This window comes from Amia ocellicauda, chromosome 6, assembly GCF_036373705.1.
Source record: "Amia ocellicauda isolate fAmiCal2 chromosome 6, fAmiCal2.hap1, whole genome shotgun sequence".
NCBI lineage: Eukaryota > Metazoa > Chordata > Actinopteri > Amiiformes > Amiidae > Amia > Amia ocellicauda.
Genome location: NC_089855.1, coordinates 6295160 through 6321312, shown reverse-complemented (window position 1 = coordinate 6321312; position 26153 = coordinate 6295160). Strand labels below are relative to the sequence as shown.

The following is a 26153-nucleotide window of genomic DNA, read 5'->3' as shown; positions in this document are numbered from 1 at the left end:
CCAATTTAAGATAATTTTTAATTCCATCAGAGAGAGGTCAAAGGCTGAGCTTGTCATTCCCCCCTCATTACCTCCACTCTGCAGATGTATTTATTTACATATTTGTACACGTAACATTAGATAATCGGTCACAGGATTATTATTCCACTGATCTGAGCAAAAGACAGGCACAATTTCCTGTCATAAATATCTCCAAGACCATAAACCGTCCTGTTCGAATCTGTAAATCATTATTAAGATACAATATTTCTTGCATTCAAGTTTATTGTGGTTGGATGAAAATAAATATTGTTGATTTCTCTGGAGCAGGCAGTGACAACGACAGCGGACGTACTGTGGCGAGTTTTCTAAACTACTAATACAACAACAGTGGGTTTATTTTAATGCCGGAAAATAAACAGATACACAAACAAAACAAACATCGGACACACAAACAGTAACGGCCTTTTAAAAATGGTACCAAAGTAAGCCTGAACAAAAAAAAACCCACATACATCAGGTTGATAAATAAACAAAAACAGCACAAAACCTCACAGTGGACCTTTGCTGGAAGGAATTCCATGAAGAATACTAGAAAAACATGGTTCATTGAAGTCCTGAGTATCATTTAACTCTTCGAATGCACCTCAGCGGTGGCAGAAAGCTTCGATCCGTTCAGCACATGGCAAGTTCTTCATTCCCGTTCATATTTAAGACTTACAGACCTCAAGGCTCAGTTCAGGCCTCCACACACATACAATTAGCTTCATTATTTGGTCTCTACATTGTGTAAGGGCCCTTTGTATCAGCCGACTGGCCACGCAGCCGCTCGTGGGCAAATCTCCGATCCAGGCAGGCGGCCATCTTAGAAGCGACTGCCGTCCATGTACAGGAGATACAGCATGGAACACGTGATGGCCATCAAGAGCGACACCAGACCCATCAACATCTTCTGAAACCACAGGCACTGGTCGACCTGCTCTTCGAGTCTCTTGCTGCTGGCCATGACTCTGAGGAGCTGCACAGATGAGAAGGAGAGGAGAAGAAACAGTTCAACGTCTTCACTGTCACATGGACGGCTAAAGGCCGCAGCCAATGGAATCATCAATCTGTTCTTCTGTTCTAATTTAAGAACTGCAAATTCCACACATCACTGACCTACTTGAAGTATATTGTGTGTAAAGCATTCAAAATTGCGCAACAGAATGTGAAAATCTGCACAAGAGACAAGAGATAAGAAAACGAACACGACACCTACTTTGGAATGCAAGTCTTCCTGGCTGTTCTTCACATTGTTGAGGGGGCTTTCACCAAACAAACTGGTGGGCTTACAGCTTTCAATAACATAACACCGTAATCTATGGATACAAGAAAAAATGATAAACTTTGTAGGGAGAACAGGACTCACGCCACGACCTTTAATTACAGTTTTCCGTGACATTCTTTTACAACCACAAACAAAAATATTGTCCCAACCATGACGATGACATTGACCTTCATAATGTTGATGAAAAAAAACATTTGGCATGAATCCAGTATGAAGGAAACTGTAAAATAATGTTTTTCTTTAAAATAACGATTCACAAACCTATGTACCAGTAATTGGAAATCCACACATTCTAAGAGGAACACAGTGACTCAAAACTCTTTGCTACTGACGAATAGCTCTCACATCTACCAGATCAAGGAAAAGCATATTTCTAACTCATATCTCCCAAGACTGGGAGCAGAGCCGCTTTCTCCACAAACGTCTGAAGCCATTGATTTTCTGAGGCTTAATCCTGGCTGGATCTTTAGTTGTATTCTCCAGTTTGTGGTCTCAGAGATTACTTTCATGAACCGACAGAATTATACATAGGATGACCCAGGGGCACAGTCCTTGTGGTATGGAAATAGACCACTTCAGTGAACCTGCAAAATTAACAGACATGACTACGTGACAGATTCGCTTTAACGGTTTTAATGTCGATATGTTGACATCTCTCGTGGAGACTAAACACGGACGGTGAAGAAAACAGTCACGCGTCTCTGCTCGACTGCTCTGAAGCGGCAGACCGAGGTCAAACAAACACATCTACAAGAAAGCTTCGAATACACACTTTAGTTGCCGAGTAGGTGTTGTTTTTACGAAATGCCCAGGCTTTATTAGTCTATAATCCTTTAAAGTGACATATCACTGAGAATGTATGTTTGCAGATGGGTACTATTTTAATGCATTTGTTTGTCTTGCTTTGAAGAACAAGAGTGAACACTTTAAGTATGAATAATATGCAAAAAAGTGTTTGAACAGCTTTACTAAAAACGCACAAAAGAAAGATCACATGCACTTCAATATTAACCTTTGGATTCTCAGGGAAAAGACGAACCAGCCTTTTCCTGTGTTTGGATTTTTAGGTATTTAAAGCCTGAGGAGTCTAATGTAGATTCACTGCACCAGTCTGTACCGTACAGTGATTTTTAAATACATCTTATATATATTATACATATTATATTGTTTCTACTGCCACAAGCACAAACCAGTGTTCTGCAGCCTCGACAGAAAGGAACAACATATTCAAACGCTATGTTGTCTTTGTCTCATATCCAAAACACATCCAGGCAGTTTATTTAATACGTTTTGCAAGTTGGAAAAGATCTCAATCAGGCATTGTGCCAGGATGTGAATTACGATTCAATTCAGACAACCAATTGATACAGCTCTATTTCCAACACAACTGCGCTGCAGCTGACTAACAGGGCGGTATATTGAAGGGAGCTGGTTGAGAGAGACAAGTACTATGAATACATGTCAACCGTGAGCCTTGTATTCGGCTCGGTGAGTATAAAATACACTTCACAGGATTATATATATACAAACACACACACACATTGACTGTTTACCTGTGTTCCATTATTTTCTGTTTTGGAACTTCTTTCCAGAACTGCACGAGCTCCTGCGGTCCAGCCGTCGTGGTCAGGTCCATTTCAGCTGCCATGATCAGGAACCGATCCTGGGGGGAGGCTAGGAACCCTGTCGACCCAATTGAAGCAGAGATCAGTCAACCCATCCCAGCCCGAACCACTACAACTCTCAATGTGAGCAGCCTGTGAGCTCCTAAGATACAAAGCATGCGTTCTTTCATTTCCATAGCTGTTCACAAAGAACATGCAATTGCGAAGGTCTGACTAAGACTATGACCGCAAATGACAGAAAACTCCTAAGGTGAAGCAATAAATAGTGGAGGGAAATAGTGGAAGGAAAACCTGTACAGTAACTGGTGGCAACTGTACTGCATGAGAAAAAATGACCGCACAACCAGCACAGTTTTGACATTGATAAATATGTTTATGTTGCAAAGAAAATAAAATGAAGTGAAGTGGAGGGACACACCGGTCTTCAGACACATCTTCTGTGAATCTACAGCGATGAGTGGGATTACTTCAGAGTTTAATAACGAGCCACTGAAACGCGTTGCTTCAGGACGATGTGAAAGCCCTCGTCACGAGCAGCTAAGCAGACGAACGCTGACAGCCCCGTTTGTCAACACTGGGGCCAAGTTTATGGGTTTCAGAATGGCAGCTTGAGGCAACGCAATCTCTTTTAATGGTAAAATATTTCTTTCACAGAGCACTTAAGGGCTCACAGAAAGTATGTACAGAACTCCAAAGCTTTCCTTCATATTCTGTATGCACAAAGCACAATATATAAAGTGTGGGAATGGGATACCTCCATGAAGAGACACAATAATGTCGACGGTAGCACCGGGCTCACAGCTGGTGTTGCTCGGTTTGACCCGGTACTTCTCGGGGGCCGTGGTTCTCACCTGAATAAGAAATGCTGCCGTTAGGAATGAAATGCTTAATGCCAAATCATGGTTGTGCACAGACCACAGAAAAGTGAGGGCAGTACTGATGCTAACACAGTCCGAGTACAATACAGGTCTGATTATTTTACTAGCAGTGCAGATTACATTCATGTTAACAAAATAAAACATTTAAAAACACCTGAAATGGGAAAATATATTTGAAATATAAACAGTGTTGCACATATAGACAAAACCCTGGCAGACGCTGGGAATAAGTTGCCATGCAAAGAGATCTGACACGAGACAGACGAACCTTAAACGCCACTTGATTTTTGGTCACGTTGCTTAGAATAATCAGGCATTTCTTTTCGTTGTCTTTGGATCCAAAGCAAAGCTCCTCAGCTGGGCTACAAACACAGAGGAAGACATTAAAGACAGACAGCGAATCTCACAGGAGACACAGTCAACCGATCTACTGAAATTCGTTAGATTTTTTCTATCTGGGTTTATAAACCGTATTTGTATTTTTCCTCCTCCTCCTCCTCAACACTGGAGCTGGAAATCTAACTTACATACAGGCTCTACTATTTATTCAGCTAAAGTTAACCAAGAAAAGCAAATCCTGGTCACAGCTGCGTTCGTGTCTTTTACACTGCTGCCTGCTGTGTGTCCCGAGTGATTATCTGAAACAGCAGCGGAGATTGATTGTGATGATTCCTCAGGCTAAGCCACAGCCTTCGGTGGCATAATTGCTGGGCTTCAGATCATAGTGGGACACTAATAACCGCCAAATATTTTCAAGAGCTTCTCAAAAAAAGATCAGAAGACAGAAACACTACAAGCACAGAAATTAAATCAGAGGAAACGGCAGATGCAGGTAGCTTTAAAGAACACAGGCATAGATAGCAAACCAGGCATAAGAAAGAAACAGGCTGCCTTTGTTTTTGCCACTTAGGTTAGCAAACAACAGAGATGCCCTCAAAAGCTTTCTACTTCTTTTTAATTGTTTTCTATTTGAATATGTCATTATTATTAATTAAAAACCCATTAATTATTCCCCAGACGAAAATCACAAGCATTTCAAAATTGTTAAGAAAGTGGAGTGCAATTAAAGTTTTCATCACAAACTTATTTAGAACAATAATATTAAAGATCTATTATCCATTTATTTATCTATTAAGTCTTTCAATTAAGCCTGCTTAATTAATACCTGTAATTGCATGATTGTGTGTGTACTGTAACTGTTTACCTTAGCTTTCAAGGTTCGCAGCCAGCTTTATAATAAATATATAATTAAAATACATAAATAAATACATATATCCTATTTATGGGCTTAAGAAAAGTCCAAATAGTGGGAAATTAACAATGTAAAATATAACAAATTAGTGTAATTAAGGTCTGTAGTTGTGCTTGACTAGTTATATCCAGTCAGACACTACAGGGGCACTGTGGTATCTTCAACAGCAGGTACATAGACGATGACAGCAATTAACAATGCTGAGGTAGAGAGCTGCACACAGTCACACAACAGGAGGTGAAAAAGGGGAATTGAGATCATTTAATTAGACGTTGATCGGAATCTCAAGAAAGGGAAAACGGCTATGAAGAAATAAAGTCAGCACCGCAGAGTCCGGCGTGAAAACAACACCACGAAATACACTCACCTGTGACGTAGGAACTGTAGCATAAAACGGTTAAACAAGAAGAAAATGTGTGCAGTTTAATGTTCTGTTTAATGTGGGCAGAGCAACACTTCCTATGGTTAATACCATGATATCGGCCCTCAGGCATCACAAACAGAAACAGGAACTGAAATCTGAAACAGTGATCCCAGTTGACTTTGCAGAATATCGAAGACAAAGAGTTAAACCATCATGCATTGAGTTAAAACAACCACACCATGTAAATTACTGTCAAACCCTGATCCTGCAGTTACGTCAGACCAATACAGTTAATACTTCCCTCTCAATTACATTATCTGTGTGCGTTGTAAGTACAAAACAAACATCTAAATACCTTATGTAAAGCAAGGGCCCCTTAAACGTCGTCAAAGGTTTCCTGGCCGCTCTGGGTTTATCAGTCGCATCCCCCTTGTCGTATTCGTCCGATTTCAGAGCGTCTGCTGGAAAGTTCACCTGAAAACGAACCAAAAACAAAGACAGACCAACAAATAAACAAAACGCACACATTAGAAAAAGGTGTATGGTTTCACTGGAAGAACATGAGAGTATTACCTCGGATTCAATACAACAAGTTCCTCTATCCACTAGCTTATTAACACATTCTAAAGTGCATTTAGAATGTATGAAGGGAATCATTCATTTCAGAGTTCTAATAATAGTCAGAGGGCCAGGGGCGATTTGTTATTCGGGAGAAGTCTGGCTTTACTTATTTTCCAAACGGACACATTCACAGAGCAACACTCATTGTGATGGGAAGCAGAAGTGAGAAATGAACACACAGTTCATCTGTGGTAAAGGTTTTGAGGGAAAAGGTGATGAAATCGTGAGTCAGGATCACGCTGTGAATTGCACAACAGGTCAAAACTATCTTCTCTTAATAATCTGTAGTAACATTCATAATATTGCCAATTCAGTGGATAAAACAGTCCTTAAGTTTGCAAAGTGAAGGAAACAATGTCACATATAAAGATATAATTATTATAATAAATACATCAATAAAGAAAGAATACGAAACGTCACCACTTCAAATCAGGTCCAAATTAACTCTCAATTCTGACTGAACAATCAACGCATTTTTAGGCAGGATCTAACCTTTGCCAATCTGTTGAAAGTGGATAATTTAAAATTATTCGTCAGTGTGCAGCTGTCGGCTGTAGATAAAAATAATACTTTGCCGAGCACTAAAGTCGGGAAAGGAATGGTCATGCAAATCCCCCACCATCAGACAGCTCAGAGAGTTTTGCTTCCCTTAATAAAGCAATAAAACCAGAGCTGCCCCCCCGTTATCTCATGTCACACGTGTGGCAAAAGCAGGATGTAGAAAATAGTTACTTCTACTAATTTTAGAAACACCGTAAGATTGGTCTGTTACAAAGATGCTCATCTAAACAACCCCCATGTTTCCACCGGTACATCTTTCATTTTCCTCTATGTTATTTGCAGCTCTGGGATTAATAATAATATAATCATCTTTATTTTATATAGTGCCTTTCATTAATATCCCAAAAGAGTAACCAGATACAATAACAATAAAACAATCATGGCATGTACAAAAACAAATGTTTTCCCCAGTCGAGGAGAACAGGAAGAAAAAGCCCCATCACCCACCCACCCACTAGTGCTGCTGCCCTTCTGTGACGGCTATTTAAAATGGACAAGTCCTCCATTCAGCTCAGAGGCCAAACCTAAACACAACATCCCTGTGGAAAGTTCTCACTGGAGCACTGAAGACCTGGAACCAACACCCCTGCAGACTTCAGAACAAAAATATACATAAAGGCAGAAGTTCTGCAAAGCCAAACTACGGTGTGTCCAACTACCCAGAAACGTAAAGTGCACCATCAAATACCGTAAACAAGCATATAGGCTGCTGTCAAAAACACCTAAAAAGGAACTTAATTCAAGACACTGCAACTGCCAAATACATACAATATATTATTCTTTTGATTTAGTCTGCAAATCCAACTCACACAATGAAGACAAGCGAAGAACAGGTTTAGTTTGGAAAGGTCAGTTTTATTCAGTCTTCAAATACTAAGTTAAAAATAGATCTCAAAAAATAGATTAGTTGCACTGATTGTATCATCAATAGTAATTACTTCTAAAACAATGTGATTTCTTGGTCTAAACAATTCTAGCAGCTTTAAAAACACGTTAGTCTCTAAAAACTATTAATCTAGGAGTGTGTTGATTTTAGTGTTACAGCTTTCCGTCAACAACCTTACGAGTTAGTAGTGATTTTCATCTGTTTTCATCATCAAACACTTAAAAGCTCATTTATTACTCAGCAAACCTATCTGATGCACGTAAACCAAACACAGATTTTAACACATACTTGATCAAAATGAAAACTAATTTTTTTTTTTTTAAAGAGAACTGAACAACAATCCAATCATTGGAAACACAAAAACAAAACAATAATATCAGCACACAAATTATGATTACAATCATTATGTCAAATCATGAAATGCCTTGAACCAATCAACGGTAATGTTTCAGACATGGTTTTAGCTTTCGTTTATAGTACTTAAGTTACATGTGTTCACTTTGATTTGAACAATAAGCAAGTGGAATGCTTTAACACAATAGTAAATGTTGTCCTAGGTTTAGAAAATACAATGAAAAACATTCATGAAAAAGCTGATCACTAGCTTTCCCATGGTAATACTAAAAACCCATTCTTGTGCTCATAGAGGAAAATAATGTATCCTTCATAAATCCGAATACTACTAGTATTCAATAGTAATTTAATAACGCTGGTAATTGTGCTTATGTTGAAAACCATCTTGCAAAACTTTTTGGCATTCTTCTTCTTCAGATACATATTCACTTTGGTCACAAACTTACAGAATAAAATCAGAGAGTAGGAATAAGATTGCAGAACCTTTGCAAAGCCGAGCAAAAACAACCAAATTCTCAAAGAGTATTCAAGGAGAGACACAATTAAATGAGAACAAAGGACACAAATCTATTTGCTTATTATAGAGTGATATTGTTTTGGTGATGATGGCCAATTACAGATGCTTTACTGTGCAAAGGATCGGCAACTTCATTCTGTTTGAAATAAAAGTACCACTTCAACACGATTCAGTTTTAAAAAACAAGACACAAACACAGAGTGCCACAGGTAAATTGAGGTTAATAATGTGTGTGCATTATATGCATCTAGTTGTGTATTATATATTTCAGGTGCCTTGGGCAGCACTTCGACAATGGGCAGAAAAAATACTTGTGGTATCAGTATTGCTTATATATTGAAATGTGAGAGTACAAGGAAATCAAATGTAGTCACAAAGAACCAGGAAGTGAAATGTTATAACAGTGAATGAGTGACTCAACTGGAACAGACCAGTGAAAGATAAACCCACGGCTCTGGATCGTGACACAGGAAGCCCAGGTAGATCCCGTCCAATTAGATCAGTGTCTTAGCTGCAGAGAACAGCCTTTCAGAGCACATCACATCACACAGCTGTAGCTGATGGGATAAGAAACTTTTGTATCTTAAATTCAAGGCCCCCAGGGAAAACTCACAAAGAGAAGGATCCTGTACCATATGCATCCTGTACATAAGGTTATTGCATAAAGAGGAACAGGTAAAACACCCTGTGAACTGATATGAGTTATAATACTGAATTATATCAGTAATGGAAGTTAATAATACTGATACTGATCTGCCTGGTTACAGCTACTGGTACAAAAACAAAACAACACAACACAACACAAGAAACACATTTTGAAATGAAGGACAGACGCACTTTAAAGACACACTTCTTAAAGGGTGCATGCTGAAGATTTGATCCCGGGACATGGGCCTTTAAAGCTTATAGCTTTCTCCAAATATCATGACTGCTCGCCCATGTACGTGTTCTAAGACAACGTACCAGAACTGGCGTTTTCAGATTGCGGCTTTCTTCGTTTACCTCGCTAAGGTGAGATGCTCACAGGCAACCTTTGTGCTTCTGATATTAAGTGCTGGGTACTGGAATTCAGATAGTAAGACAATGTTTGGCATAGCACCGCGTATGAAGTGTGCCTTTACACATCATTCATAACGTCCGCTTGTTATTTTGTGAGTATTGCACCAGCTCTCTCTCTCTGCAACATCGGAGGAACACATTTACACTCAAAGTTCAGTTTCGTCTGTGAATCTGTATTCAGTCAGGGGTACATTGCAGTGACAACTATCACACTGGAATGAGGATGAAGGAGTTTAATACTTCGAAAAAGTATCTTTGTTTCTGAAAGGGAGCTGACAATGAAACATTCCACAGAATCTGAGAATTCTTATCATACATTCCAGCCAACGCCGTAGTAATACATTACATATTAATGTAAATACAACATGGAGAGTCACACGTGTATTGTAACCAAATCATGATTATTTACCAGGATGTGGAAATCCAAGGATGAAGGAAATAAGTGATGATCATATGTTCTCTAAAGAGGTTTTGTAATTGATCATTATACTATAGTTTGTGATAGAAATGGGGCATTTTAGGGCATTCGACTAGTCCTAACATATGCAATCTGTTCACAAAATTGAGAGATCATACGCTTAATTCTATGCTCAATGGCATTCAATTAATTATCGTGGGACACAAGCAGCCGTTTGATTTCTGATCGAGCCACGAGAGCCAGAGACTAATCCCTCCCATTATGGGCACGGCTGCGGTCACATAGGCAGTAAAAGGCCGGCCTCTGCAGCATTAAAATATCTGTCATGGATAATCGATTAACTGTGGTTCAGATATGCGATCGCAGTCGTGTACCAGATGTCTGTGAAATGAGTTTGTATCAACTGACATCGATTCTGGCAAGACGGAGACAAGCTCTGCCATTTAAAACCTTAGCTGGCCTCCCCATGTTCAAAGCCAATGGGTTAATAAGCTTTGCCTTTGCGCTTATACGTGAAGCTGACTTTATCGCATTGGTAATTTGTGTAATTCCACACAACAGTTCCTTAATATGCATCAACCAGATGCTGAATACAGGCTTTGACAAACAGAGACCATTACCTAATATGTTTTGGGCTCTAATTCTCCCTTGACTTGGCAGATGGCTTTGAGGATTTGTAATCATGTGACTTTACGCCTCACGACTGAGCTAATAAGTGCGGTTTTGTGAGCTACTGGCGATAAATGTGTTTGTTTCTACAGATGCTGGAGAGAAGGAGAGGGTGGTTTACTCACAAATACATAGTACAGAACGAGTGGCCGTTTCGACTGCCGAAATCTCCGGTGTTCAGAGCTTCTTATGTAGGCAATGGCTCTTAGCATTTCTTAACAGACCTTATATCAAACAAAGAAAACATCATTAGTTCATTTGATCCATCTTCTACTCTACAATGCACATGAACAAAGGCACGTAAGTTTGATATTTACCAAAATGAGACTGAGCGTCCAGAACTGCCACTGCTATCGACTACCTTTATGGGAACAACAACGCAATGTCCATGAACAAATGAGCGTCTGCTAAAGCAGTTCAAAAGCAGTGACAGATAATTGAATGCATGCATTATTATTTTACCAGACTTATTCCAGATCTGAAGGGAATGTCCTACTGAGAGACTGAACCAAGGCATTCAAGACAGAAAACAGGAGACACTTCTTCACACAGAGAGGCGTCACAATCTGAACAAACTCCCCAGCGATGTGGCTGAAGAGACAATTTGGGAACATTCAAAAACAGACTGGATAGGATCCTTGATCACTTAGTTATTAATGGACACCAAACGAGCATGATGGGGCGAATGGCCTCCTCTCGTTTGGACACTTTATGTTTTTAAAAGGGACAACCCTTCTCAACAGGTAGCCTGAGACGTTATCTGCTCTCTCAGAGGAGATGCTCTCGTGACGCTCCCACAGAAGGACAGCTGTCACTGTGAATTCTAATCCCCTAATCAAATCCTGTATGAGACAGAGCTTGCCTTTTTGACCACATCTTTACAAGTGAAATGCTTTGTTCTCATCAGGGACGGATGCCTGCTTCATAACAATGCCGTGTCACACATTGCACACAGCGTCACTTTTTGGTTCAGTAAGCTTTCAGATTCAGTTCTATAAAGAACCCATTGTAGTGGATCATGAATAGTGTGGCACGAGGGGCTGAAGACCGCCTTTTACATTGGTAATGCTTTTCCAATGCGCTTTTAACCCAGACAGTATACAGAAACATACAGCAAAACAAGGGGAGAGATGTTTCCGTTTCAAAATAAACAAGAGTCGTGAGATGAATTTAGTGTGTGGTTTGTATCTGGGAAAGCATGTGTCAGCAAACGACTAATAATCGATATTAGGATGAAACTTGCAGGGTGCGTAGATGTTCTTGAAACTGACAGGTCAAGTTAAGTAGGATAATCCTGCATCTAAAAGCTTGCAGACAGGATACAACACTAATAACTGCTTCCATCTCAGCAGGTCTGAGAATATGGATGGTTTTTTTTTCTCAATCTTGAATTCAGTTTTGTAATAACTGTACAGTACAGGGTGTTTGACAGCACAGGCTGGGTTATAACACCGACCCATAGTTTTCCATGACATTTCTGATACCAAGACCTCCCTCATCTCCTCCAACACAAACAATGGAGTCAATGTTTACTTTCTCACGCACTATTTTTGGACTAACACTTACACACTTTGAAAGAGTCTGAGCTTCAGAGAGCCAAAAACACACATCCAGAGTGTCAGTTTAGGAGTGTTAGGAGAATTTATCTGCACTGAAGTGTGAATATGTAAAGTGCAAAGCAATGTTGCTGCCTATTGCTCAGCCAGACAGATAAAGGAACCTCTTCAAATGTGTTATGGACGGCTACCAACTGAAGAAGAAAGATCACCGATTTCTGCTTTGTAACATTTATTGTGTCGTATTTATTTTGTGAGAGTGAAAAATAGAGATGTCTTGTGTTTAAAATGCAGTACAGAAGGACTCCCAATATTCAGGCTGTCAACAGACAAAACAGCAGAACAGGGAAAAAACAAATCTTCCCAATTATAGGAATTAAACAGTCTGAAAAACGACGCCGGGCCAGAAGGCATGTCTCAACTGCGGCTTTTGGAAGCTCCGCGGATGACTCCTCTCTCTGTAAACGATGCCAGAAACGTCCCTTATTCCAGATGCCAGGGACCACGGGCTGACGTCCCGGTCTCCGCACTCAACAGCCCAGAAACCGATTGCCTTCTCTCTCAGTTACTCATGCTTGGACTCATCGCTACAGCTTTCGCAAGCAGCGTTCCCACCGGCGATGTCTCCAGATGCAGGACTTCCGTCTGCTCTACGGTCACAGCTTGGCGTGCAGGTCTGGGCAAGGTCCCTTGTGGCAGCAGCCCGCCAAAGCAGCTGTACAGGTTTCATAAATAGCTCAAGTGCTCAACACATAGGAACTGGCGTTTTAAGAATCTTACAGCCAGGATCGTTCTACTGTATCGGAGGATTAACTCACACCTTCAGAATTAATGAAAACCACTCTGCCATAGTCTGGTACAATACAGTTTCAGCCATAAGGAGACGCATTATGTCTTTCTGGTTCAGTAAAGCTCCAACTACAATGACGTATTATATGCTTCTTTGGAACGATTAACTTTTACTGGTCGTGGTGAAAATCCGTATCTTACCAAACATACGTCCTCGTGCACGTCCTGTCTGTTGCTGGGAAATCTATCCAGCATGCAGAGAAAACCACAGAGCACTCTAATCTGGGCTAAACACCAGATGGAAATAATATGGTAAACCACGAAAAATACATATTTAGCCAAAAAACTAAATAATAAAATGCAGGATTATATTCATGAGAACATAAGAAAGTTTACAATCCAGAGGAGGCCATCCTGCTCGTTTGGTGTCCATTAATAACTAAGTGATCAAGGATCCTATCCAGTCTGTTTTTGAATGTTCCCAAATTGTCTCTTCAGCCACATCGCTGGAGAGTTTGTTCAGATTGTGACGGCTCTCTGTGTGAAGAAGTGTCTCCTGTTTTCTGTCTTGAATGCCTCGAAGCCCAATTTCCATTTGTGTCCCCGGGTGCGTGTGTCCCTGCTGATCTGGAAAAGCTCCTCTGGATTGATGTGGTCGATGCCTTTCATGATGTTGAAGACTTGGATCAAGTCCCCATGTAGTCCCCTCTGTTCAGGGTGAAAAGGTTCAGTTCCTCAGTCTCTCAGTAGGACATTCCCTTCAGACCTGGAATAAGTCTGGTTGCTCTCCTCTGAACTGCCTCTAGAGCAGCGATATCTTTCTTGAAGTGTGGAGCCCAGAACTGTCCACAGTATCCAGATGAGCTCTAACTAGCGCATTGTACAGTCTGAACATCACTGCTCTCGTTATAAATTCTACACTTTTGACAATATACCCTAACATTGTGTTTGCCTTTTTTATTGCTTCCCCACATTGTTTGGATGGAGAAAGTGAGGAGTCCACATAGACTCCTAGCTCTTTCTCATACGTTACTTCATCTAGTTCTATTCCTCCCATAGTGTAATTATAGTGGACATTTTTGTTACCTGCATGTATTACCTTGCACTTGTCCACATTGAATTTCATCTGCCAGGTGTCGGCCCACAACTGAATATTATCTAAGTCCCTTTGAATAGCCTGTGCTGCCGAGATTGTATCTGCTGAGCCACCTATTTTAGTATCATCTGTAAATTTGACAAGTTTGCTAACTATCCCAGAGTCCAGATCATTAATATAGATTAGAAAAAGCAAAGGCCCTAATACTGATCCCTGTGGAAGTCCACTAACAACCTCACTGCTGTTAGAAGTGACTCCTCTAATCGACGCCCTCTGTTTCCTATACATCAACCAGTTCATAATCCATCTACTTACATTACCCTGAATGCCTACAGCTTCCAATTTGAGGATCAGTCTTTGGTGTGGAACCTTATCAAAAGCTTTTTGAAAATCTAAGTATATCACATATGCTTTCACCTGATCTACAGCTGCAGTTGCATGTTCAAACAACTCTAATAGATTAGTAAGACATGATCTGCCTCGTCTAAACCCATGTTGACTATCTCCAAGAATATGGTTTTCATTAAGATGCTCCTCTATTTTATGTATTATCATTTTCTCCAACATTTACAGGTGATGCAGGTGAGTCTGATTGGACTGTAATTTCCTTGCTCAGTTTTGTCCCCTTTCTTGTGGATTGGTTTGACATTTGCTGTCTTCCAGTCAGTTGGCACATCCCCTGTTCTAAGTGTCATTTGGAATATTTGAGTTAGCGGCCTATAAGTAATTTCCCTCATTTCTGTTGGAAATATCCCATCTGGCCCAGGTGATTTGCTTGTTTTTAATTCTGCTAGTTCCTTTAGTACCTCCTCCTCATTTATCCTGATCTCTCTTAGGGTTTGATTGGACTGATTGTTAACCTGTGGCATGTCATCTGTTTTTTTCTTTTGTGAAAACCTCTGTGAAATACTCATTTAGAACATTTGCCACTCTTGTTTGTTTTTCAAGATACTTCCATTTTTGCCCTTTATCTGTTTCACGTCCTCCTTTATTGACCTCTTGCTGTTGTAATATTGAAAACAGCCCTTTGCATTAGTTTTCGCTCCAAGAGCTATGTTTCTTTCTATTTCCCTCTTTGCTTTCCTGATCCCTTTCTTAACATCTCTTTGCAGTTCAACACTCTTTGTATTTTGTTTTGTCTCCATCCCTTTTGTATACACTATACAACATTTTTTCTCTTGATTTGTTGTTTCTTTTTGTATAATTTGAACATACATGTTGACGAAGTGACTGTCCAGAATACAACGGCTCAGCACTGTGATTTTATGATCGTGTAAAGTTATTAGGCATTTAAGCTGCTTACAGATCCCAGACTGGGGACAAACCTCAACTTACATTTATTGAAATGTTCACAATTGAAAGCACAAAGAAATATACACTTTCTGATCTGCTTTTGTCTTGCCTTTAAATTATTATATGTGATGTTATCACCACCCAAGAGCAGGAAACGGTCTGTTTACTGGGTGTTACTGGAATGTGAGTGATGTCAACTTTAGATAAGAGGAAGGAAAGCCAAGCATAGTATAAAATTACTATGTATAACAATGCAACTTTCCTCCATGTGGGAAGTTCAACACAGTACACGACACAGGTTCTCCTTTTCAACATCTTACAGCTCGACCAACAGAGCGGTTGTGAGACACACACCTTTACACACCGAGTGAGCCACACAAAATCATCCATTTGTTGCGTCTCACGAGGAAACAAGCTGTGCTTTCGTGCGCTTACCTTCTTTGGCTTTTGTGTAGGGTCTGCCAGGGAATTGGTCTCAGATTTGGTTTCAGATTCTCCGTCTTTGCCTTCGTTTTCATCCTCACTGGCGATGGGGCCGTTTTCACAGATGGGAGACTGGAAGTCATCGTCTGGCAGCGGAGGGTAGATGTATTTAAACGTGTCCTATGATGGGGGAAATAATAATTTCTACTGTTCTGGGGTGGCACACATTTGAGCACATTTATAAGAAAGAACAGAAACCTAAAATATTAAATTCCTACGCTTGTGGTGATAAAGCACTTGATATGAATGCCATCATGTGTACTTTGAGATTTTACAAGTTTTTACAAATAAGCAGACACATTCGAATGTCTCTGGGTCATCCACAGAACAGGAATTAAACCTATAATATGAGCCTATACGCACCGTCCCTCCCATGTACGTCGGAAGGTATTCGGCACCAATAAATTCTTGCACTTCGTTCTTGGAAACGAATTTGAGCATGTTTATCGCCTCTGGGCCGAGCCACGTCTTCACAATCTTCCAGGCAGCTGCAGGAAGAAGAGAAAACAAACAATCGATCATTGACATTCCCACCCTGATTACTGAATTTTATGGCTGAAGGATCCTACCTTGATGCACATATATAACACAGGGTTACAGACACTAAAGGTATGTCACATTTAAGTCAATAATAAAACACTATTAGCCCTTTAACTCAAAAGTACATTTTAAGCTTGACATCCACATCCACGCACCTCAACAGTAACACAAATGACTCGTGTTCCTATAATTAAATGTAAATATGTCAGTAATTTGAACAAACAAAATGCAATATATTCAATTTCTATCAGTTAAATAAAGTGAAGAACATACATTTTATTCCAAAATTGTATATTGTGAAATTACAGTTACAGTAAAGGAGAAGGTTTTGCCACATTATGCAAAATAACAGCTTGGTCCAAATGGAGAAACTGGCGCTAGTATATAAACAGGTTATTAATAGCACAATCAAGTGAGTTTTGTGTGTGAAACTGCTTTACTTCAGTCGATGTTATTTAATTACTCACCATTCATAATCCACGGCATCTCGTACATGATCATTTTAGCTGAAACAGTTAATGAGGATGTTACTACGAAGCAAGATTTGGTTTGGTAATAATACATACTATTTATTACAGCAGCAAACTGACCTATATTAACAACTGAGAAGAAAGCAATAATGGACTGAAAATAAGGAGGAACAAATCAAGTATTGTGCTCCTGTTTAAGTAGTTTTTTGCTTGGATGGAGTTGCATTACAGAGAAAACAATCCTGATTAAATGACTCAAAATAATGGCGGTGAAAAGCAAAGTGAAGTTCTGTGTAGAGCAGGAATGAATAATAAAGACTTCTATATGAGATTCCTTTACAACTAGGTTTAGCAATTTCCTTTCAAATTCCTTCATAGGATCGTAATTTGTTCTGAGTAATATGCAGGGCTGGATTATTGAGGTGAAAACTAAATGATCCCGGTGCTTTGTTGTGCCCAAATATAAATACCTGTTTCACAGATTGTATTACCATCATTAATATTTGAGATTATATATATATATATTTTACTGTTAGTCATTATCAAACAAACTAATTATTGTATGTAAGCAGAAGTTCATGACACCATCAGCACCAAAACTCCAGTCTTTATTATAACAAACTACACAAAAAAGCAATAAACACAAGGACAGTGACTCCAAGTCCGGCTCAACAATACTCCATTCACACGCTTTTTTCTCCGAGGACCCTGAAACGTAAACTCGGTGGAAGTTCGCTCACGCACTTTGACAGAAATATGTACAACAACATCAAGGCAGAAACAACTGATTCATGGTGGTGGAGAGAATGGCAACACTTATGTGGCAATTTCCCATGAGCTCCCAGTGTTGTACTTGAACTCTAGCCTCGCATTTCTTAAAACACTTAAACAACAACAACAAAACACAATGAAATACTGTTCTCTCTGCGACTTGGTCTAGTGCCTCCGAAACCGTTTGTACCAACTGGGAGTGAGAAATAGAGGTAAAAGAGCATCTATTTAAAAGATAATTTAATAAAATGTGACATCCTACTACAAAACACACTAAAAAAATAAAAGATCTGTGAATACTTACAAAGGAACTTAGGATAATAGACTTTGAAGCAGTTGATGATGTATTTCACAAAGTCCATATCCTAGAAGACACAAAACAAACCATAATAAGCAAATAGTAAGAGTTTTTTAAAAATCATCATTATTTAAAATTAAAAATCAATTATCTGGCACTTTAGATCCACTATGCCTATACAGCAAAGTGTACAGCAAAGCAAGTATAGAATTAAACCAGTCGAGTGTGAAATTAAAGAACCTGAAATGCAAAATGAAGTGGGAGGAAACGGTCTGGTCAACAGGTTTTCCAAATTAATGAACAGCAATGACTACAGGCCATGCAGGTATGGGAACATTGCCTTAGGCACCAGGAACAAAGCTGAACTGTATTGAAGGTCAAATAGAAAAACATATTAATAGATTATGTATTGCCAGCAAATAAAATCAGACACACACACACACACATTGATCACTGCACACATCGGGAAGGCAGCATTCAATATCGAAACAGTTAAAATCATTATTTTTCAAGGTCTTGTTTGATACAGTAAAAAAGTCATCGCTCTCTTGACTTGGCTATGAATCAATAACAATTTGACTTAGAGGTTGCAATGTGAGGGGAAATGTTAATTTCCATGTACTTGTATATCAATATATTTATAAAGCTAGGAATGATGTAAGAATTGCAAGTGCCTTGTAAATGTTTATACATATATACAGAGTATTTATTATATTCTTGTGCAAACCAAGATGAACTTATAGAGAAAAGTAAATGCACTATTGAAATTTAATCAACACCTGATGTATAGGTATACTTTTAGAATAATTAGCCTGCCCACTGAGAGGATATGATTTTAAAATGTAAAGCACAACAAAACTATGCTGTGTTTGTGTCTCCTGGTTGCATTAACTTTAATGTTCAACATTTAACGGAGTGAACGGAAAAAGGAGCAAGACAGTGAAAAAACTAAATAAAATACTTGAATGAAACACTTACTACACTACCAGAGCAACGATTTAGAACACCCCCAATTTTTCCAGTTTTTATTGAAATGTAAGCAGTTCAAGTCCAATGAATAACCTGAAATGGTACAAAGGTAAGCGGTAAACTGCCAGAGGTTAAAAAAACTGAAAAATAATGCACAATTTAGAGTCAGTGTTACACACAGCTCCTGTGCATAGAAGTGACACTGTGTTCCTGTATCATTTGAAAGCTTATTCTCTTGGCCACCAGCACGATTCAATCTCAAACATCCGATTTACAGTGTCCGTGTCGCCATTCAGAGCCCGTGGGGGTAAATGCACAGTCTGCTCCGGGGGGGGTCTCATTCAGGTGGTCACAGATCACTCAGTTTCGATCAGATATCTTTGCAAATAGGCTTGTTCTGTTCAGAACAACCTAACGTTTAATCCAGTATTATTTGATGTTCTATCAAAAACAGAAAAATTCAGATCCAATTATGTAAAGTTGTTGTGTATTAGTAGACTGTGAACAGAGTTTTCCATTTTGACATGTTGAGCTCTACGGGTGTGTTGCTTCAACCAAAACGTGGATGGTCTTTTTTTGATCAGTAGACTGTCTGGTTCCAGAATATGTCATAATGGTCAATATTTGCTGAGATTTTGTATTCCTTGTATACCAAACACTTGGCAAACAACACAACAGTGAAGAGTACACATGGGATTAAAGAGAAGCACATGGATTTGGTGCCTTTTAAGGGTACCAGAGGGGTTTGTCAGCTTAAGGGGTTACATGTTGTTAAACAAAATGATTCCCTGATTTCTTTTTTATCTCCAATTGTCTATTTGTTCAATACTTTCATTTCAGAGTACATTGAGACATTAAACTGCATAAATGTCAATAAAAACTGGAAACATTGAGGTGTTCTAACACTTTTAACCAGTAGTGTACATTGTTACTGAAGTGCAGAAAATCGCCTTAAAACAAACTAAATTCTTTGATGGTTCAATTAAAAAAGATCGGGTGAATTAATACCTCTGAACAATAGTCATTATCTTAGCATGTCTCCTTTAAGTGGATTCAACACAGAAATAAAAAAATACTACTTTCAGCAAATTTCTCAATTCATCTTGGCATCAATGCTGCGAGTGTGGAAGCCCCACTGAACTCTGTACTTCCATTATGGAAATGAAAACACAAAAAATTATTAATCACAGAACAATAATAACAACAAGCAGCAAACTTCTGTCCACACTTGTATAAAAATGAGTGTCCTTGAGGCAAGTCCTTTCATAAATCTCCTACTTCTGAAACCGTGATAAAAAAAGAATTACTTGTTTTATCTTTGGAGAAGTGAAGCTTTGGAGAATTACACATGCAAATCCAACCATATCTCATGAACAACCTTTTATTATAAAACCACCTTCAGCAAAAGAAGGGATTTAGTTCTTTTTAATTTAACTGCCGTGTTCATTAAGAGACAGAAGACGCCGGCGACTTGTCTGTGCTTTCCTATCACCCCAGTTAATTTTAACATTATTATGATTAGATTTCAATTGTTACCCTTGTATACAGCTGGGTTTATCCTGGTGCATTCTGGGTACAGTTCCTTCGTCGAGGAGTGGGACTGAACACACGACCCTCCGCCCCAGCACCGAGCCCTGACCGCTACACACACTGCCGCCCTTCGTATATTTCAATCCCACCAGAGAACGGTGCTATTTCTGCTCCCCTGTCTTTGTATTTATCTGGCACTGATCTGACAGCTTAATTTATAGGGGGGTTGTTGGCAGGAAATTCACATTAAAATAAATTACATGTACAGCTAGAATGGCTATAGAAGGCAGTTCTTCAATCTTTTGCTCACATCTCTGACAGAAGCCCCTCTCTTGTATCTAGGCATGCTGTTCTGTGCTCTGCAAGATGTGCTCCAGTGTGCGGAGGAATTCGGAAAGCGGGGAGAACGACAAAGCTCCCAGGGTGCCGTTCTCCTGTGGGATGACTGGAAACCCCCTGCGCTGGATATCTGGCGTGTCCGTCACTTGTCTGGACGGAGCTGCTGTGTGTCTGCAGTGGTTCAGATCCAGAGTCTGACTGAGTGCTCCATACAGGAACTTCTACATGGAAAAGTCCAACCGCGTTTACGACAGGTCACCTCTATAAGGTGCTATTTGTACAACCCAGGTGCCTCTGCATGGCTGTACCCTTTGTAGGAAAGTCAGCACAAGGATTAAAAAGTCTAGCAAGATTAATTGAGGAGGATTTAAAGGTTTGCTTAATCTGCTTATAGTAGAAAGTGTAAATCAACAGATTCTCCTCTCCTTCCCTGCCCAGTGCGTTACATCAGTGAGGCCCTGAGTAATGCAGTAAATTCGCAATGACCCCAATGTCCCATTTTTTCAGTGTTAAACCTCAAGATGTCAATCACGTCTCACCACAGGTGCAAATCTGGACAATAAGAATCAGCGAGAAATTGACATTTCAAAACTACTGACCAACGAATACAGAAATACTAAAAGAAAGTAGGGGCAATCATGAAAATTATTGTGCTTAAAGGTAAAGCAGAGTATTAGCTCTTATAACAAACGAACAAACCAACCAACACAAGGCTTAGAAACCAAAACCTAGAATACAGTTTCTTCAATTCTTGCGGTTTTGCATCCTGACCCCTACAGTCCTCGTGCCAGTGTCAGTTTCCTAGTTCTGCAATTTAAAACCCAACCACTCATGAAATAGCAGGTTCAAATAAATGTCTAGGCCTCCTCAGCATGTACTTTATTTAAAGAATAAAAAGTAAATACTTACAATATTGCTTAACCCCGATTCGGACATGTCAAACACCACCGTCAGAGGCATCCCAGGTTCCCTCTTCGCATAGCGCTCGAGCCAGAAAGCAACGTATTTCTTCTTGTCGATGACAGATTTGGCATCTTTTACATGAAGCTTCACCTTAAACCAAACTAAGACAGGACAAGTGATACAGGAGTATATGTATATATGTATAAATATCTCACACACTTCCAGCTGGAAGTATTTATAGCCTTCATTTCTAACAAAGAGTCGTAAAGAATGTATTTACATAATGAATTCCATCCACTGGAATCTTTACAATATGTTCTAGAAGGACTCAGAGTTCCACAAACTCTGAAAAGATATCATTGACAAATAAGTTTGTTTATGGAACGATATTTATTAAATTAAGTGAATCACTGAATTGCTGAAGTTTGATTAACGAGTTTGACTAATTGGACACAAAGGGTTAATTCACTAACAAATCACTATGTCCAAAACATAGCCACTTGAAAGAGAGTCTTGAAAATGTCTCCTTTTGTTGCAGACAGCATTACACAATTAACAGGCTTAAAAAAGACGAAGCTAAAGCCTTCCTTCAGACTAATTAGAATGTCTGAATTGATTGCAAGGAACAAGAACAGCATTTAAATAATCTGAATACCAAAGTGGCAGTGAGAGATAAAAGTACCAATTATCAAGCAGAAAATAGCTTTTTCTAGAACTGCTGATAAGGTCAAATGAAAAAAAACCTCAAATAAAGCTTTTTGTCATTACAGTGCAGGTGTAATTAATGCAAAAACATCCTGAAACGTCTGTTAGTCAAACAAATATTTAAAGATCGAGCCGATGCCATTTTATATAACTGCCAAATGTCTGTTTTTTCAAGTGTGAGTGATTTTCAATCCATCCTTAACTTCTAGAAACCAAAACAAGACATGGATAAAAAAATAACAACGTACATAATTTGTTGCCCTCCTTGTCGTAGCCATGCAGATAGACGGCACCGGTTTCAAACATCCACTTGGGAATGCTGCTCTCGGTGAGATCTGCAAAACAACACACAGGGGCGTCGCTACACTGCAGAAGACAACATAACCTGCTGCTCAGAACAGCAGGAATAAAAGGCACAAGTTTGCTGTTGTTCGTGTGTAGCGTTTGGGAGAATCAAAATAAAACTTAAATAATAAACGTGACTTGAGATACGGTCAGCTGACTACACAGTCCTCTTAGAAATCTGGGAAGGTAAATGGATATTCCTTCATGGATCTTCTTCAAAGCAATACGCTGCCATAAACTAACTGTAACGAAGGTCAGAATGTAACCTTTCAACCAATCAAAGGTAATTTGACATTAAAGGAGGATTATGCTTCCCCAATTAAGCTATTTATTTGAGAGTGCATTACAGCGTTGTTTCAATTACTGTCATTGACTTGAAATGAGTTCTGTATATGTTCTGTATATCATTTATGTAAATGAGAAACAAAGTACCAGGCAAAAAAATGCATATATGTATCTAGTGTGAATAACGTTTTAAAATGCTGTCTAACTACCATTAACATAAAGAAATAAAGAAATAAAAACCCTGGCAATGATGCTTTAGAGCCAATATGAACATTATGGCAAATGTTTACAACACTTAACAATTCATGCAACAGAAAAACACACAGTCTGCAGTAGCCTTTAGAAATGTAAACACAGAGACTCTTAATTATTTGAATGCTTTCTATCACAGTATTTAATGCAACTTATAGCCTAGCAGAACAAATACGTCAAAACACTGACTGATGCTTTACTAACACTATTATTAACCAAAACGTCATGATGCCACAGTCGTAAGGAATTAAAAAAAAATATATATATGAATAAACAAATAAATTCATTAATTAAATCCTGGTACTATCTTAGAATAATGGGTAACATTAACAAAAGCATAAGCTGGATGAAAAAAACACCATTTAGGGAACAGAAACCCTGCTTCGGGGTGAGAGGTTTTCACATCCACAAGAACCTGCATGTCGGCCCACAAGCCATTAGTTCAAATTCATTCACATCTTTGCTTTGGCATTTTACAGGGAAGGATTAGGTCCCCCAAGGGACCGTTCTGATAAAATAACACTTTGTCTGAAAACAATATGTTCCTGTTTCTTGTTTAGTTTTTCCAGCGTTTGTTTTTCTCAGAACATGTTGACTCTCATACCTTTGTGAGCGTAGAGAGCAATGTGTTACAAAAGAATGTAACCTGAGTCAATGTGTTATTTTCCAGCAAAACGTGTGGTGATATTACAATCATCCACTGTAATCCAGTAAATCGATATCGACGTCGGCGACTTTTCAGGTGGCACCTGAGCAATTGACTTATTCCCTTTAAATTAAATCCCATTCTGTTTTTCCAACGTACCATTGACCTGAAACTCTTTTCTCCACTGAAAGCTCTCGTCAATCATCTTTAGAGCGTCATCCACAATGTAGTGTCGCCATGTCAGGTAACTTTCAGCCAGAAGGTCATCTTTCTGCAGCCTCTCCACGTCTCTGGCATCGTACTTATCTGTCGAGTCTGCGGTAAACACAGGGTGTCAATGTGACATGAAGTGTATTTATTTATGAATGAATAAATTAGTCACTGCATGTGTTGGATTTATATTCTTTTTCTATAGCAGTCTTTGAGTAATGCATACTATTACAGCAGACCACAGTCTTGGCACGTAATGCAGAACTATCCAGTTCTATGAAATTTTTATCAACTTAGATTAGTTATTTTGCACAACTTTGCTGCATAGATAAAAAGCAGGCAACGGCTAATTTTGAAACTAAAAATAACATACAGACATATATGTCTATCTTGTGACTCTGCTTTGTGAGGAAACAGGAATTGAAAACCAGGATGGGTGTTTTTCTAGATTTAACCGAAACATATGACCCCTGTATCGTTCAAACAGCATTTTATACTATAACTAACTATACAAATTATTGCTAATCTTTTATAAATACAGATAAAAGGATATCTGCTGTGTTGTTGTCTGCTGGAACAAAATATTAAATAGAAACATTTCACATGAAGCTCCTCATTTGGTTTACAGTCCCTTGCCATCAATGCCATATTGTGCTCTCTCAGATATAAATGATAAGACTTGATAATATCCTGACTTGTACACTAAGCCCGCTGGTACTCAGCTACTTAAGTCAAGACTTAACACAATAATACATCACAGACTACACCAGTCAAAGATCAACTAAAATGAGGGAAACCAAATTAAACATTAGCTAAGCCGAAGTGAGAGTAAATATGCATGCAATCGTCCGACCTCAAATCTCCTCTTGCACATTTTTCTGTGTGATTGTGTTGCACAGTAGGCTATGAGATTCAACACACTGATAGCCTCTGTGGAACTAAACTGCAGACACGTTGGACTTTGCCTGAGATGTGGCTCACCTAGTTAGATTAATGCTTTTGATGTAAATGGAGAACAAATCTGACACGTTCACACATGCATGTTTAATACATGTACACATACATCACATACATAGATACTGTAAATAAGCTTCCAAAGTACAGTTTTAAAACTAAGGTACACAGACATTTCTCTACGTCATACAGCCAGACCACAGAGTAACAATGTATTTAATATTCTAACAAGTGGAAACAGCATCACAAGTTTTAAACTGTAGCCTAAACAGATACATTGTATACTGACAGCTGTACATCATATACAGTATATTAGGCTAAATATCACATTCTCGTCAGTGATTTGTATCTTAAAACGTTCATTATTAGAAGGGTATATCTATATATCTTTCATAGTATATGTATGAATGTATGAAATATGAATTTCGCCTATTCCACTAACATATGGTATGACTGATGTTTATTCCTCTACGTTTTGTCGCAGTCTAAGCATGTTGAAAATGAAAATAAAAAGAGGAACATCTCCAAATCTCATTATCACCGTTATCACAATTATGATAATTAGGAAAATAAACGTTTTATTGTCCCTCACCTTGGACGTGTTCAGTTTTGAATCTCTGTCTCGTCTCTTCAACTTTCTTCGCGATTTCCTGTCAACAGACGAAACCAAAACACGTTATTACACTTTATCTCCGTCTTCAGAGTCAGTGTATGAAATGGTAACTTTTCTTAGCTTTAATTTCTTCTACCAGATCGGACTCCCTAGTCCCAGCATCCGCCATGTTCAAAGTGACAGTAGCCTAGGAGGGCAGAGCTAAAGTTTATGCAGTAAGACGTCTAATGAAACTGGAGTTCTAATGTTCGCCATTTTGGCTCCGGTGTGTATAGGATTACAGGCTGTTTTACGCTCCGTGATGAACTCGCTGTGGAGTCAGTTGCAACACTTCCTGGATTCACCGATCACAAGCTGTCAACACTGGAAACACGTGATGTATGCCTGCGTGGTAATGGAGGTCGCGTTCGTGTGGCGCAAATGTCTGCAGATCTGCGCGGCTCCACCAATAAAATCTTGGTACTCTGCAGATCTGCGCAGAACTGCGTAAATCTCCGTTACAAGAACACTACCCTATTACAATAATAGAAAAACACTAAATATGTAAAAAATATATCTACCTACACTTACATAAATATTTTTGTCCTTTCTTGTCT

General features: G+C 39.0%; 1 protein-coding gene across 1 annotated transcript; it reads right to left on the bottom strand.

The window, feature by feature from the left end:
- On the bottom strand, positions 1 to 25841 carry mospd2 (motile sperm domain containing 2). The gene is made up of 15 exons (XM_066705943.1): positions 25694 to 25841; positions 25537 to 25594; positions 23940 to 24095; positions 22501 to 22587; positions 21554 to 21708; positions 17813 to 17873; positions 16735 to 16773; positions 16091 to 16215; positions 15680 to 15847; positions 5781 to 5899; positions 4078 to 4171; positions 3686 to 3782; positions 2860 to 2989; positions 1238 to 1337; positions 1 to 997 (listed from the first exon to the last, which is right to left on the bottom strand). Exons 1-15 carry the CDS (start codon positions 25724 to 25726, stop codon positions 845 to 847), a joined length of 1575 nt encoding a protein of 524 aa, XP_066562040.1. The 5' UTR covers positions 25727 to 25841; the 3' UTR covers positions 1 to 844.
- Between the last annotated feature and the right edge of the window lie 312 nt (positions 25842 to 26153).

What these genes read in the sequence shown, in the direction of transcription:
- mospd2 (XM_066705943.1), bottom strand. Translation starts at nt 25,726, where the DNA reads ATGGCGGATGCTGGGACTAGGGAGTCCGATCTG. An exon ending in CAAAACTGAACACGTCCAAG is followed by an intron (nt 24,096 to 25,536) that starts GTGAGGGACAAT and finishes TGTTTACCGCAG; the next exon opens with ACTCGACAGATAAGTACGAT. An exon ending in CAGAAAATAATGGAACACAG is followed by an intron (nt 1,338 to 2,859) that starts GTAAACAGTCAA and finishes TTGTATCCATAG; the next exon opens with ATTACGGTGTTATGTTATTG.